Genomic DNA, 15,032 nt, shown 5'->3' on the forward strand with positions numbered 1-15,032 from the left:
AAGCAGAATTTCTGCACCTGTTCTGATGGGAGGCTGGAAATCCTGCCAAAATGGAATTTGAAATAATCTGTCTACAAGATTATTACAGAATCATTTATTCTGAGCTTTTCAGTTAGAAAACATTTGAGACATGAGGCTGTAACCCCTCCAAAACTTCTTTTTCCAGGCATTACTATAGCACATTCTGTGTTATAGCACATCACCCTTTTCTTTTTTTCCCTTTAATTTTAGGCTCAACAAAAGGAGGAGCTATTGCAAAAGGTCCTACAAATTATTATATAAAAAATTCTTTATTCTGTCAGTTTGAGATTGTAATCTTTGTTTCAAAGAATGTCCTCTATACCTAGAAAAAAAAAGTCACAAAAGTGTCAACAGATGTAATTTTATATTAATACTAAAAGATTGTCTTCACTTACTTTAAAATTGAATATAAGTTAGTGAAACTCACCCGCTGTTTTTTTTCCAGCTCTTGAAAGCACAGCAGTGGCTTGGATATGATAGGTCAGCTCTCATTAGCTGAAGAAATATTTTTACAGCTGGTAATTTCTTTAAAGTCCACGTATTTTTGGCCATTAGTTCTTTAAGGCTTTCCAGTCCTTTGGCTGGAAGGTTAGCAATGGCTGTTCTGGAGACATCCCTAGGTAAAGGAAGGAAAAGACAAACGTCAGAATATCCGGTGACTGGATCTGAATATTTTCAGGTTCTCCCAGTAAGTTAGGAGTTTCATAGAATTCTACAGCAAAAATCAAATCCAGAGGAGGTGGGGACTTCATATCACTTTGCTAGGTTCTGATACCATTCAAATTCAAGTAGGATATGAGTTTCTCCTATGAATTTTCTCTGTGTTTTAAAGCTTTTGTCTTTAAGGTCTCATAGTGCAGAATATGGATGATAAAGAATTATCAGGACTTTTCAAATTACACCTTTAAAGTCAACCAGATACAAATGCATATGCAAAAACAAACTTTTAAAAAATTCTTTAAAGAAATCACATCTTCCATTGGAAGAACTATTTTCCTTTAGACCTCTTTAGACTCATTTTAACCTATTGGGATAGTTCAATAGAAAGCATTGTAATTACTAAAACAATGTTCTTCATAATTTAAATTAAAATCTTCTATCTCAGTCCATCCTGAAACTCTCAGAAAATTTAGTATTATGTGCGCTGCTCTCTATTTCTCTGGTACTGAGTCCACCTCAGGTGGATTTCCTTTAGGTGAATGTCGTCTGGTCTTGCTAGTGTTTTCCACTCATTTTTCGCTTTGTCTCAAACCCTCTTCTACTGACGCTTGAAGTCAAGATGTTTTCTCAGAGTTATACTCTGGAAGGAAGTAAACCTGTAAAAAAGGTTCTAGTGTAGGAACATTGTTTGAGCACTTTTATCATTAACACCCTAATAATAAATAATTCAGCTTTTTTCTATCCATTCTTTCCCAAGAGTGCTGTTCCTATCCTTCTAGAAGTCTCACCCACTGGCTGGTTTCTTGCACCTAAAAGAAAATTATTACTAATTTTGTGCTTTAGACAAATTGCTTCTAAAACACTTGGGTTTGCTCTGCTTTATTTTTTTTCTTTTGATTTGCGTGTATTTGGTTTTAGATTGAGTTAGAAATTGCTTAATCTTTCTGTAGGAGGGCTTTTTTACTTCTAATAGCTTCTTTGCTATCATACGTATTTGAATATGTCAGAACTAGTTGATTTCAACCACAAAAACTTTTTTGTTCTTCTGGAGTCCTTTTTGATAGCTAGTATATGTTTCTACCAAGCCCCTGAACTGGCCCTTAGAAGAGTCTGAATGCTGCCTGCTATCGTTTTATCTTTTAAAGATTCACAGAATAGTTGAGCTTCCAGATCATCCAGTTTGACCTCCCTGCTCAAAGCATGGTCACCTAGAGCAGGTTGCTCAGAGCTGTGTCCTGTTGACTTCTCAGTATCTCCAGGATTGGAGATTCCACAGCCTCTCTAGATATGTTGCAGCATTTGACCACCCTCACAGTAAAGAAGGTTTTTCTTATGTTGGAATGGACTTTCCTGTATTTCAGTTTGTGCCTGTTGCCTCTTGTCGTGTCACTGGACACCACTGAGGAGACCCTGGCTCCATCTTCGCAGTTCCCCGCCTCCCCCCTTTCAAGTATTTATACACACTGATAAGATTCCCTTGACTTTTCTCTTCTCCAGACTAACCATTTCCAGCTCTCTTAGCCTATCCAAATATGACAGATGCTCCTGTCCCTTAATCAGCTTAGTGGCCTGCTCCTTTTTGGTTTTCACTAATTTCCTTATTTTATAGAGCTATCCTTCTGAAGCAAAACATCTTGGTAAACTAGATCTTACCAAGACAAGGTTGGCCTTTCAGCAACCCCCATGGGTCTCTATCAAGTCCTCATGGTGGTGGCAGCTACCTGCAGGAAGGGAACACAGTTAAGTGCTGTGTGATGGGAGGTGCTAAGGCTTTTTGGAAGGGAAGTGACACCTCACAAACTCTTGGGAGTTCTTTGAAGATGTTCTGGCGCAAGTGTATGGAGAAAGATGATCCTGTTTATACAATGAATTGGGATTTCTGAAAAGCCTTGACAAAATCAGATATCAAGGGCTGTTGAGGTAACTAAGCTGTTATGTGACAAGTGGAATGGCTCTCCTAGATTAATTAAAAAAATAAGAGTGAGGGAGAAGCCTGGGAACAGATGATAAGTTTTCATGCTAGAAGAAAAATGGAAAATGAACTGGCATCTGAATATACACATCATTGCAGCAGAGGCCCACAGAGGCTAGGCTAGTGCTGGTACTACTGAAATGCTCATAAATGGTCTGGAAAGAGAATGAGAATAACTGCAACAAAGCTTGTTTCCAACACAAAATAATACAAGGTACTGAAAGCTTAAGCTGATTGTCTAAAGAAGCAGAAGGATTCTGTAATGCTAAGTGACTGAGCAGTAAAATAATTGACATGATTCAATATTGATGAATGTAAAGTGCATTTAGGAAAAAGCAATCTTAACTGCACATGGATGACAATGGGGTTTAATTTACCTAACACTCTGGAAAGATCTTGGTGTCCTCTCTGCAAATGTCAGGTCAGTGCTATTCGGTAATGTTGAAGGGAAATAGAATGCTAAGAATTTTTAGGAAAGAAATAGAAAATCGAACAGAAAAACTTCATTTTGTAAATGTAATATGACTGCATCTTAAATACTATATGTAGTTTACAATAAGAGCACAGAAAAGCTACAGCAAGGATGATTAAAAGTATCAGATTGTTTATATATGAAGTAATAAGGAGTAGATAAGGATTTTTTTCTTGGAAAAAGCTAGGACCGGAAGCAGTAGGACACTACAGATGGCATGCATAGCATAAAGAAGGTGATTGGGAATGATTATTCACTCTTGTGAGATGAGTTTTGGGGCATCTAAGAATGTGAGGTAAGATATTTAAAAATGAGAAAAGGTACAATCTTTTCACAAAATCGCATCACTGACTGTGAAAGTCAGTGCCACGGTTCATTGTACAGGCCAAATAACAAGGTAACAAGAAGGACAATATCCCTTTTTGTTTTGGTTTTATTCACAGTTGTCACATTCCCATCAGAAATGACTGGGTCAGGAGGAACATCCTGGGGGACAAGGGCTTGTGCCTTGCAAGCAGCCACAGAGAGGAGCCTCTCCGGGACCCTGGGTGTGCAGGGGAGGGAGCTGCAGCTCCTGGAGAGCTGTGAGCAGAAGGGAGGAGCCAGCCCAGGACTCAGGTCATGGAAGCAATCTCCAGGGAGCAGAGGGGAACGTGCAAAGTCTGCTGCAACTCAGAGTGTTATCAAGTGATGTTAAAAAGTCTGAAAGAAAGATCTGTTCAGTGAGAAGAAAGGGCTTGGAAGACTTAGTTACGAGACTACATCATCTCTGTTCTATCTTACTGAATTCCTTTGAAGTCTCTTATGTATGTGTATATGGGTGTGTATCTAAGCACTTAGTTATTGCAGGTTTTATTTTCAAAAACTCTGCTTGTTTTAAACTGTTGGGCTTGGGGAGAAGATACAGGCACAGCTGCCTTGAAGTTCTAGTTGACTCAGGATTAATCTCGTTGAAGAGCTAACAACAGATGGTTGGTCCTGTCCATGGGCCATATTAAGCATAGATGGGGCTATGTTTTGGATTCGTGAATGAAAACAGTGTTGGTAACACAGGGATGTTTTACTTAGTGCTGAGCAGTGCTTACACAGCATCAGGGCCTTTTCTGCTTCTCACCCTGCCCCACCAGCAAGCAGGCTGGGGGTGCAGAAGGAGTTGGGAGGGGACGCAGGCCGGGATTAAACCGCAACACCTTTCTAAAATCTTTAGCTTAGGGCTAGCAAATCAAAGGATCATGACGTAAAATACTTCAACTTTTTTAGTCACTGTTGATTTACTGTTGCTTACATGCCATTTTCTGCCTTCTGCCTTTGAGAAGCAATACCTCTCTCTGTAATGTCACTGTAGTACCACATCTCTCTTTAATTATAAATACTACTAGGACTGTTGTTAGCTATGGAGGTATATCATTCTACTGGGAGATGGATAACTGGCTGTTTAGGCTGCAAATGTAAAACACATCCTGAGATCAAGGACCAATGGCAGCTGGGCTAGCATAATAATTATAGAAGAATAGAAAAATTTCAAATAATTTGAGAAATCTAACTTGGAAACACAGAATGAGAAGGAAGTTCTTTACCGTTACGTATGCATGTCCTAGGAAGTCATCTCTAGCCCCTAAATGAAGAGGTTTTGTGTAGCTCACACACCTCAAAGCTAGCCCTTGCAGAGTGAGCTTACTTGGCAACTTTATTACGGCATATGATTACCCCACAGCCCTTTGCAGCATGTCATTACTTGTTCACCTGTCTAGCATAACAACACCACTGGTGCTTTAAATACCCACAATAACTCCAAGAGTCAAAATCTGTGATGCTGCAAGCTCTAACCTTCTTTAGACTTTAGATCCCAAGTGTTTTGTCTTCTGCTGTCCCTAGGAAGGAGCTTTTCAACCTATCGTGCCACCTGTAGCCCCAGAGGGAAGATGTGCAGTGAGCCGTATGAGACCACAAACTTAATAGGAGAGTGCACCTTGTTTTGAGACTGTGTATTTATTGTGACAAAGTAGTATCAAAATGGAAATATGGTGTCCAGGTAAAGTTACGTCAACTGAAAAATGTCTTTCTGGACAGGTACAAAATGAGAAAGGCCTTCTCTGGTGCCACGTGCAATATTAAGAAAAAGGCCTCATTAGCCAAATACTAATGGAAAGAAAGGGTTACTCAGCACCAGCACAGCCTCCATCACAGTACTGCTACAATGACCATCTCAGTCAGGGTGGGGTGGCCTGAGTCCTCCTGAAAGCAGAAGCGGTGGAAATGAAGGTGATCCACCCAGCAGGGAGGAAAAGGAGCAATGGCTCTTTCTGAGGGACAGCCACCACAAAGGCTCCCTGAGCAGGAGGTTTAACAGCCCCTGTGTAAGCTTTTTCAGGTTTCCTTCCTGATCTGTTGCCTTCTGCTTCCAGAACACCCTCTTTTGCTCTGCCTAGATGGCCGTTCTCATCCCGATGGTGGACCAAGGCCTTGATTGTGCTTTTCTTATCCAGAATGTATAACTTTTAAAGACATCATCAGAGACTGCTACCTGGTATCTCAGGATCTGGCCCCTCATGGCACAACTGAAGCTTATCCTTCAGGTGATTCAGTGATAAGAAAGAAAAAAGTAGGCATGTTAGTCCTTGACAGTGTCTTGAGGGACACAGTGCAGCGTGTTACCACCTTTACATATTCTTCTTATACACACCTGCATCCCAATGACTTTGTAACTTCAAAGGAAGAGGCCTGGACTAGTTTCCTCCCTTTGCAGGCCCCTGGAGAGAAGCGCTGGGAGGCATGGCCCACCAGCTGGCAGCCAGAGCTGCCAGACTTCAGATGAGAAGGTCGTGGCATAACGTTATCCCTACGGACCTATGTAGTCCTGCAGCAGCTTTTTGTAGAGGGAAGGGCAATGAAAAGAGTTGGCCTGCATGTCTTTGCGAGGATGACTGCATGGGTGCTTCCCAACTCTGTCTTTCTGAGCTGCTCTGAAAGGGGGCAGCTGGTGATGCATCAGGTGCCACTGGGAAAGAGAGGTGACTTTAGGAGACAGACAAAATGTCACCCCAGTGTGACAGGAGTGGTTTGGCATGATTTGCTGTTGGAATGACTGATTGTTATGGACTGCCCCTCCAATGTCCAATTATTTAAGATATCTGCTTCAGCAGTATGACTCCATGAATGGTCTGTGCTTCTCTGTCCCCTCGAGATGGTGAAAGGAAAACCTGATACTCCCCAGAACTGCTCTCAGACCCTGTTCCCAAGGACTCCGCTAACAACTGCAGTGGACCTTGTGGTAGAGAGTGATGTGGAGGAATGATGTGGCCCTGAAAGGTGGGCCCTCACCCAGATCTTCCTTTTCACCCCACAAGACAAAATAATTTAGATGACTGAAGCAGAAGACAGGCTATCATTCACACAGCCTTGCAATGCATCTGACCTGAGATGCAGGGGACAGAGAGAACCAGAGATTTGATGATGATCAAAGGTCTGTTGCATCTTTGCACAGCAGGGACACAACTCTTCTTAGCATAAAGTAGTTATGACCGTTACAACTTCTACTGTAGATCGCTATGTGGCTGGTAGCCAGCCTGATTTTCTGGAGTTGGGAAGATTCTGGGAGAAAAATAATGTCTTCTGCACCATTTCATTATTATAGCTAGCTACTGGGATTCTTTCTGTGAACAACACACTTATTCTGATATAAATATGCTGTTTTCCTGAAGAGCAGAAAGTAAAACTGATTCTTACATGGAGTGAGCACTGCCAGCACCATCTGGTTTTGCAGTGGAGGAGGGAATCCCACTTTCAGCACTTCAGTTCTCCCCGTGATCAGTCCTATACGCTATGTTACATGCTAGATGATTTGAGTCAGGGAATATGATTCTTCTTAAAGTTCTTAAACTTTGTAAAGATTTTTGTTTCATTCTGTATTGCAATTCCCAATTTTAGTGAAGAGTTCTTTGGAGGACTATAAAATCAGACGGGAAGCCAAATTACATGAGAAAGAACAAAAGACAGCACCAGAAGTAACTTTATTCTGTCTAAAATTATTTTTTCATCTCTGTTTCAATTTCCTTTACATGTGTGCTACTAGAGTCCTTAGTTTGTATTATAATTGTGCTACAATTGTACAGTCATAAGACAGATTCTAGTACAGAATCTTTCAGAAGAAAAATTGGTAGGAACAGTATTTCTAATGTAAGATGCAAACATTTCTTAAATCAGTTCCCTAAAGCACAACTTTTGTTGCTGATACTCTTTTTGCAAACATGCCATTCCCATCCCTCCTGCTTTGCTGCTAGAAATGGTTGGAAAGAAAGTCTAACCTAAAATAGTATCATTTTTAAAGCTTTCTCTACTTCATTTTCTCCTACTCACAGTAGAGTTGGTCCACTGTGTACTCCCAGAAACGCATCATCGTTGATAACTTCCAGGTATTTGTTCTTGTGCAGATAGCTGCAGAAACAAACAAAACACAGTGATTTGGAAATAGTTATCCATAGGTTAAAGAAGATGATCTTCAGTTTACTTGCCTGAGCGGATTCACAGAAGGCAATCCTATCCCAACACCATATTGAAGCATAATCAGCATAATTACTTCATTTTCTGTGTACCAAGGAACAAATACAGGTTTGCTATTTTGAAAATAAATTAAATTTCTCAGCAAATAATAAATAAATTAGCAAAATAAATTATCTTTGCTCAAAATTCTTTTTCTCTGCCATACACATAAAGACACATGCATACATGATACTTACAGGAACACATCGTGAACAAACATGAAAATAATTCCCTCTTTGTTTTGAGTTCGATAATAAGAGTTTTAAATGCTTTAAAATCTCTATAGCCAAGTGGACACTCCCATATAAAGGTCAACAGTTAAGAATGAAGTTTTGTTATAAGAGCAAGAGAGGGAGTGAGAAGGAGGATAAATCTGAAGGAAAAAATAATATAAAACTTATGTAAAAAAAAATGATGATTCTAAAGTCTTGGCAAAAGCATGACCAATTTCCTGAGTAGCCAACACTTTCCTGAAATATGGAATGCTGCAAATTTCTCCTATCATTACATGAGTCATGTAATCAAGGACCAACATTAATTCCCATCACTCTGGAAAATGACTTATAAGAAAGTGTGGATTCAGGAAGTAGGGAATTTACAGAGTTGAGTTAAAGGTGTGTGATTAAAGACAGGCAATGCAAGGCTACTGAACACTCAAAAAATTAACATAACCCAAGTGGAACAATCAATGTTAAATTCAGTTCTGTGATTGTAGATTTAAAAGTGACTGATCTAGAATGAATCTTGATTTTTTTTTTTTTTTTTAAGCTGGAATCCTGTTTACCATGGTCTGAAATTGTTGTTTGAGAAACTTATAAATACATGGATTATTATTACAGGTAATTCAGTCAAGTTCTAAATTGCTTTAGAGAGGCTGTGCATTTCTGTCCGAGACTTTTGTTCTGAAAGGCTTCAGGGAGAAATAATTGGCTTCAGTAGTTCCACAATTGCAGGTGTACAAAGAGAAAGCATAAATTAAAAAAGCTGCAGGAGCAGAAGCAGCACAGGCATCCTGCTTTTCTGCCAGAGTCACAGTGGATGTGCGGCACTGAACACATTTTATGACATTCTGTGAAGAGCAGATATACACAGAACATTATGGAATAAAAAAATAAGCGTTATTTTTCTGCATACTGTGCCAGCTTGTGTGTACTAGTTTGGTACATTTGACATAGAGTTAGATTAAAAATGTGGTTTTGGAACTATTGTCCAGCTAAAAAGTACTGCACAAAATGCAACAGGCATGTTAATCTCCTTGACGAGGTGGTTCCTCCTGGTTAGCCAGGAGGAAGGAGGACTGCAGTTATAAGCAGCTAGATCTCCTAAACACAAAACAGGAACATGCTGAATTAGCTGAGCAATGAAAAGAGACTGAAGATTAGGTTGCGATATATACACACGTACCTATATACGTGTATATGTGTGTGTGTACGTATATAGATATGTACACATGGATACTACTGTGATAATTCTTTCCCTAAGCCAGCAATTAAACCCTAGGTGGTGTTTTTACTTAGTTTCAATCCACTTCTGTCACCATGTTTACAAGAGAAACAGCTTGCAGGCATCAAACCTAGTCATGCTTTTTAACTTAATTTAGATGGAAATTGAAATCTTGTGATGGGATTAAGAATCATTTACCAAATATAGTAGTCCGTGGAGGAGGATGGAGGAGCATCTAGCTCTGTTGGCTGAGGGGCACTACATATGCAAGGAGACAAAACAGTCCAAGCATTTTGTTTCTGTACTATGATGAGAAAAAGGACCTCTGAGAGAAGTTTGAACTAGGGCAGCAAAGGGGATGGTACAGCTGCAGGACTGTGCTTCAGGGCAGAAATGCAATGCAGCCCATTAAGGAGGAGAACATAGAAAATTGCCAAGGAAATTTGTCAACGGGAATGTATGTTCCCCTTGATGAAATGATGGCAAAACGATCAACGTTATAAAGGCCCTGAAGGACCATGGTGCCTAGGCAGAAGAGACTCATAGCACCTGTGACTATCCCATTTATAAATGTTAGCAATTTTCTGGATAGTGGAAAAGGTAAAGTCTAATGGCCCCATTAGCAAACCACAAATTAAAGCATGAAGCTGCAGTCTAGGAGCAACAACAGGGTCCATAGGCTGCTCAGGTAGCTCAGGTCCAGCAGAACCAGGAAAAGGAACTCATAGTGAGATAAGTATGACAACAGTGGGTGTCCCAGGCCCAACAACTACAAGTGTCAGGATTGCTTGACATTTCACCAACAAGGGCACAGGGCTGGTGGAGGCCTTGTGATGCAAGAATGAAGAAAAAGAAGGTGAGTGCAGATGATGACCATAAAACATTGCTCAAGAGACGATTATGTGGCCCTCAGTTCAGCTAAAGGAGAGAAACTTTGCAAGGATTGCAGAGAGACTGCCTTACGGAGGTCATGTTTCACAGGGTAGATAAAAGCAGAGAAAATTCCTAATTATAAGATCAGCAGCAAAAGAAAGAAATAGGAGAAAACCAACAATATTGCCCCAGTGAAGCCAGGTGACATTGCTCAGAATTTAAACATAATTATCTTAAAAAGAGGAATTTCATAAAATTGAGTGCAGTTGGCACAGAAATTATAAGATGCCCAGGCCAGACCTATTAAAGAAATTAAATGAAATGAAAGGAGAAAGAATTTGATACTACTGATGCAGGTAGTAATACCTCAAGCAGAGAGGGATGTTTGGTACTATAACTATTATAAACATTTTAAAGCTAGCTTGTCATGTACCTAGGAAGGCAAAAAATACAATAGAAAGGTTGTCACAAGAGATTTCAGGGGGTGTCCCTGAAGCTGCTGTGATTTGTGGCCATTGTGCCAGGTAGTGGCAAAGACACAAAGGTCAAACCTTTCCTAATTGTTAAGTTCTGTAACAAAAACGCCATTTGAGTTGGTGGCTGTGGAGATAATGGAATTGACTCAGAGAAGTGCAGAAGGCCACTATTTTATCTTTGTGCTGGAAGAATCTTTCAAATTCAGATAGCTGAACTGGGGTTTAGCTGTAAAAGTAATAAAGTCAGAGCAACTGTTTCTTGGTGTGGAAAAAAATCAAGCAAAGATTCCAATCCTGTTCTGGTTGAAGTGATTGGCAAATGTTCCATAACATTCACTGGATATGATATAAGCTTATATTGATCACCATAGTCAGAAATGAGAAGTAAATGCACTTCGACTGGGTTACACAACACAAAGTCTTCGGGAACCAAGCCTAGGTAACACTTCTGGCATATTATTCATTAGACATTACCCATGCCTAAAGCCTTGTTTCTTACAGAGGAAAATAGCTTACGTCAACTTCTCAGCTATTGCTGTTTGAAACAAGCTTTCATTCTTTAGAAATATATGACATTCTAGTATCACCTGACATTTGTGTTTTCTGAGAACTGACTTTCATATTCTGTAAATGACAACCTAGTCACTTTTGTTGTGAACTTTTTCTTCAGTTTGCAAATTTCCTCATGATTTTGTCTGCAAATCTAATACAAAAATAGAAACCAGAGCACAAGCTAAGAATTAATCCAAGATTTCAATATCTAGTTTGTAGGTTTGGAGGACACAAAAACCTGCCCGACCTAATAAAACCTGTCTGCTTTAGTAACTAAACATTATCATACAACCAGATAATTGCTTGTCCATTTTTGACATATTTTCGCCTGATATTTGAACACCATAGTGAGTGATAAACCTGAAATATAATAGTTTACCTACACGATAAAAATCTTCAAACTTACAAATAGAAACAGCCAGCTAGAGACTTTGGGGAAGTTCATAACCATGCGTTACCAAGGAGGGGCTGCAGTGGTAGCTGCCAGTTTTCACACAGATGAGTCAGGCCCATCAGAATGTACAATTTCCTGATGCTAATTGATTTCAGTTGTTTAAGCCCTTTTATTTTGATAGGTACCTCTTTTAAATGGAAAGAATAAGACATTGGTAAATATTAATTTGACAAAGAAAGTTTATGTATAGCCAGTATAGCTCCTTCTGAGAGTGCCTTTAATCCTGTTGTTAATAATAGCTAAATGGTATAGAATGTCATTTAAATACACTGCAGAAAAGAAAACCACAACAGTAGTACCCATGCATCTAAACAAATGTTGGAAGTCTCAGAAATTACAGGGGTGAAACGGAATATTTCTCTTCAGTGGGGACACTAGAATAATAGTAATTTTGGAAAGTTGGTGGAAGGCAATCTGATAGACATGAATACCACAGTGCAAAGTATGCAGGAAATCTGGAGTAGTAAATGCTGAATCTGGAGTAGGATATGCTGATGGTTTCATAGTGCTGTAAGTAAAAGAAGGCTTTTTAAAATTTTATTCATTTTTTTAATCAAATCAGATCAGTAAGCTAACTATGCTAGTGACTAATACAGAATCTCTACAGACTCAAGATCCAGGGGCAAGTGGGAAAAATACTGCATTAACTCTCAGCCCCACCAGAAAACAACATGACTGCAGTATGCTGAGCAGGATCTTCTGAAGACATGAAACAGTAATAGGGCATTCCAACTGCTATGTAAAACAGGACAATGTCATGTCAGGGCGTGACAGAGATACTGAGTATTCAGACATTATCAATGCATGCTTCATAAAGCAACAGGTTAGAGAGTCCATATGAGGAAAAGCAACTTTTGATTTCAGCTTGAGTGGCACCCACACTCTGTTTCAAAATGTTACAGTCTAAAGTCTGTTTTATAAGAGCAACCACCAGGTAGTGATATTTAGCAACTCTGTAGGACCAAAACAGCCAAAGAATACACAACAGCTATAGTCTTCAAAAAGGAGAAAAACATATATATGAGAAAACTTCCTTAAAAATAAACAAAAGTATGAAAGTTAAATTATTGAGGGCATTCTGGGAGCTCTTTAGGGACATCATTTTAGAGATACAGAGCAAACATGAAAAGCATGAGATAGCAAAAGAAAAAAAAAATTCTGATTATCCAAAATATTCAAAATCTTCAACTGAGATGAAAAACTGAAAAAAGCTGAAAGGTCTGAAGATATTTTCACAAAATATTTTATTTTTACTAAAAGTGTATTTTCTTCTGGGGGTAAAGGATATGAATAAAAACTGCTGACCAGCTACTTCAACTAACCAACATATAGTTCCACATACCTTTCTTTTTTCAGTGTAAAGATTTCTATTTCTCTTTTTCCATAGTACAAGGTCATTCATACTATCCCCCATTTTGTTGCTGGACACACTTTTCTCAGTGGTTTTTTTTAAGATGGATTATTTCACTGATAAGGTTTTACTGCAGTTCCACAGCCAATTTTATCAGCACAGGGAATGATGTAATAAGAATGAACAGCCAGATTAGGGAAAAAGGGAGGTTTTGCAAAATTTTCTTCCAAAGGATCACTTAGTTAAAAACAAAGTTAAGTTACCAAAATTCCTAGTTGGAATACCTCACTGGCTTATAGAATTATGTATTATTTCATAGTATCTGCTTGCTTTCTTTCAGCTTCTGATTTTAAAATAAGGCAGCAGAGCTTAACAAACAAGGAGAAGAATAATACATTGGCCACACATTTAAGTATCACCACTATAGTATTAAATGGGTTCTGGACATGTAACATGTTAATGTATCCATGCATCCTGTTGGATTATGAAATGAAGGTTAAAGAAAGGGAGAACAGGCAAAAGAGATGCATTGGTAAATGAGCAGTATTAAGGATTCATCGTATGTTTTTTCTACACCATTGTTTATCTTGACTCTGAGCTAAGCCAAGCATTCTAAGTGATCCCTGAGAGTGTATACTGAAGTAAATATATTCTTTTGGAGTTTATTTTTGTAATTAGATTTTGAGATTGCACACTTTCCATTTCAGTAATTTAGACAACTCTGTAAAAGCTCATCACAAATATATTTTGCCATTCACTGGAAATATGTTTTAAAAAAAAAAAAAATCTTCTTTCCTCACCAATTTCCTTACAGAAATAAACATTGGTGCAGGAGCAACGCTTTGCAGAAGCCTGCAGGAGTGATGCTGTTCATGGACCTTAATGATATGTTAGAACGAAGGTTTCACGTTTCAGATGAATGCTGTTTAGTAAAAGTGTCATTTGGCCTTTCATTCCTGGTTCTTTACTTCCCTGCCTTTATAAAACATATACAGCGACACTGTGCTTTGCTATAAAACACAGATCCTTGTGGGATGAGAAGATTTATTAGGTAGTGCCATCATTCAGTATGATAACAGAAACCATTTATGCATGGTTCCACACCTTTATCTGCATTGATTGCATTTATCTGTCATTGATTTTGACCTCCTGGAATTACATAGGTCTTTTATACTGCAAGAGTGGTAGAAAGGCACACTGCATGGTAGAACGTAGCCTCCGAGATTCCCAAAATGTCTTCCGATTTATGGATGGAACATGGAGTCTTTGAATGATTTGTCAAAAATGAATTCTTGTTTTTGGTTGTTTTCCTTTTTTACTTGTTTTCCTCTTTGACATCATCATTCAAAACCTGTTAAAATTTCTTTCCCTCACTCTTTCTCTTAGTTTCTTTTTGCTCCTAGTTTCATCAAGTCCAAAGGACCTTGGATCAGACCCAGAAGAAAACAGGTACTTTCTTCGCTGTACAGTGGTAGATAAACAGGAGTTCAAATTAGAAATGTCAGAATACAGAAAATGAAATATTTGCCTTTTGCATTAACATAATGCTGCTGCTAGAAACAACAAATTTCTAAGCTTGCACTTAGCAAAATTATACCTTATCTTGGCATATGGTAACAAAACTACTTCAGAAAATTAGTTTAGAAATTTCAATGTAGTTTATCAAACAGATAAAGGCTTTACCACTGATATTCAGCTCCCTAGTTTACCTTGTAAATCTGGAGTAGTGGTTTGCTCCAAGTAAATGTCGTATGATTTAATTAGGAGAAAACTGTTTGTTGTAATAAACCATTTTTACTGCTGGTAGATAAAGCTCTGAAAGTAAGCCTGGCTTTAGTTCTTTTGGGTTTCCTTAAATTTGCTTAACTAGTGCATCATAGCCAGTCTCTGGAAAGATTCACTTAGAATATCTCAGGTTGGAAGGGACCCATAAGGATCATCGAGTCCAACTCCTTGCTCTTTGCAGGACTACCTAAAACTAAACCATATGACTAAGAGCATTGTTCAGATGTTCCTTGAACTCTGACAGGCTTGGCGCTGTGACCACTTCCCTGGGGAGTCTGTTCCAGTGACCAACCATCCTCTCAGTGAAGGTCCTTTTCCTAATGTCCAATCTGAACCTCCCCTGATACAGCTTCATTCCATTTCCTTGTGTCCTATTGCTGGTCACCAGAGAGAGGAGATCGGCACCTTCCCCTCCTCTGCCCCCCTTGAGGAAG

At 39.0% G+C, this 15,032-nt stretch overlaps 1 protein-coding gene across 1 annotated transcript in view; it reads right to left on the reverse strand.

Moving 5' to 3' along the window:
- TSHR (thyroid stimulating hormone receptor) overlaps positions 1–15,032 on the reverse strand; it is a 69,576-nt gene that overhangs the window by 2,505 nt on the left and 52,039 nt on the right. The window contains exons 8-9 of the mRNA XM_059819716.1: positions 7,482–7,559; positions 449–637 (exon numbers count right to left, since the gene is read on the reverse strand). Coding sequence (XP_059675699.1) covers positions 449–637; positions 7,482–7,559 — 267 coding nt within the window. The remainder of the gene's footprint in view (positions 1–448; positions 638–7,481; positions 7,560–15,032) is intronic.

Source organism: Gavia stellata, chromosome 7 (assembly GCF_030936135.1).
Source record: "Gavia stellata isolate bGavSte3 chromosome 7, bGavSte3.hap2, whole genome shotgun sequence".
Classification (NCBI taxonomy): domain Eukaryota; kingdom Metazoa; phylum Chordata; class Aves; order Gaviiformes; family Gaviidae; genus Gavia; species Gavia stellata.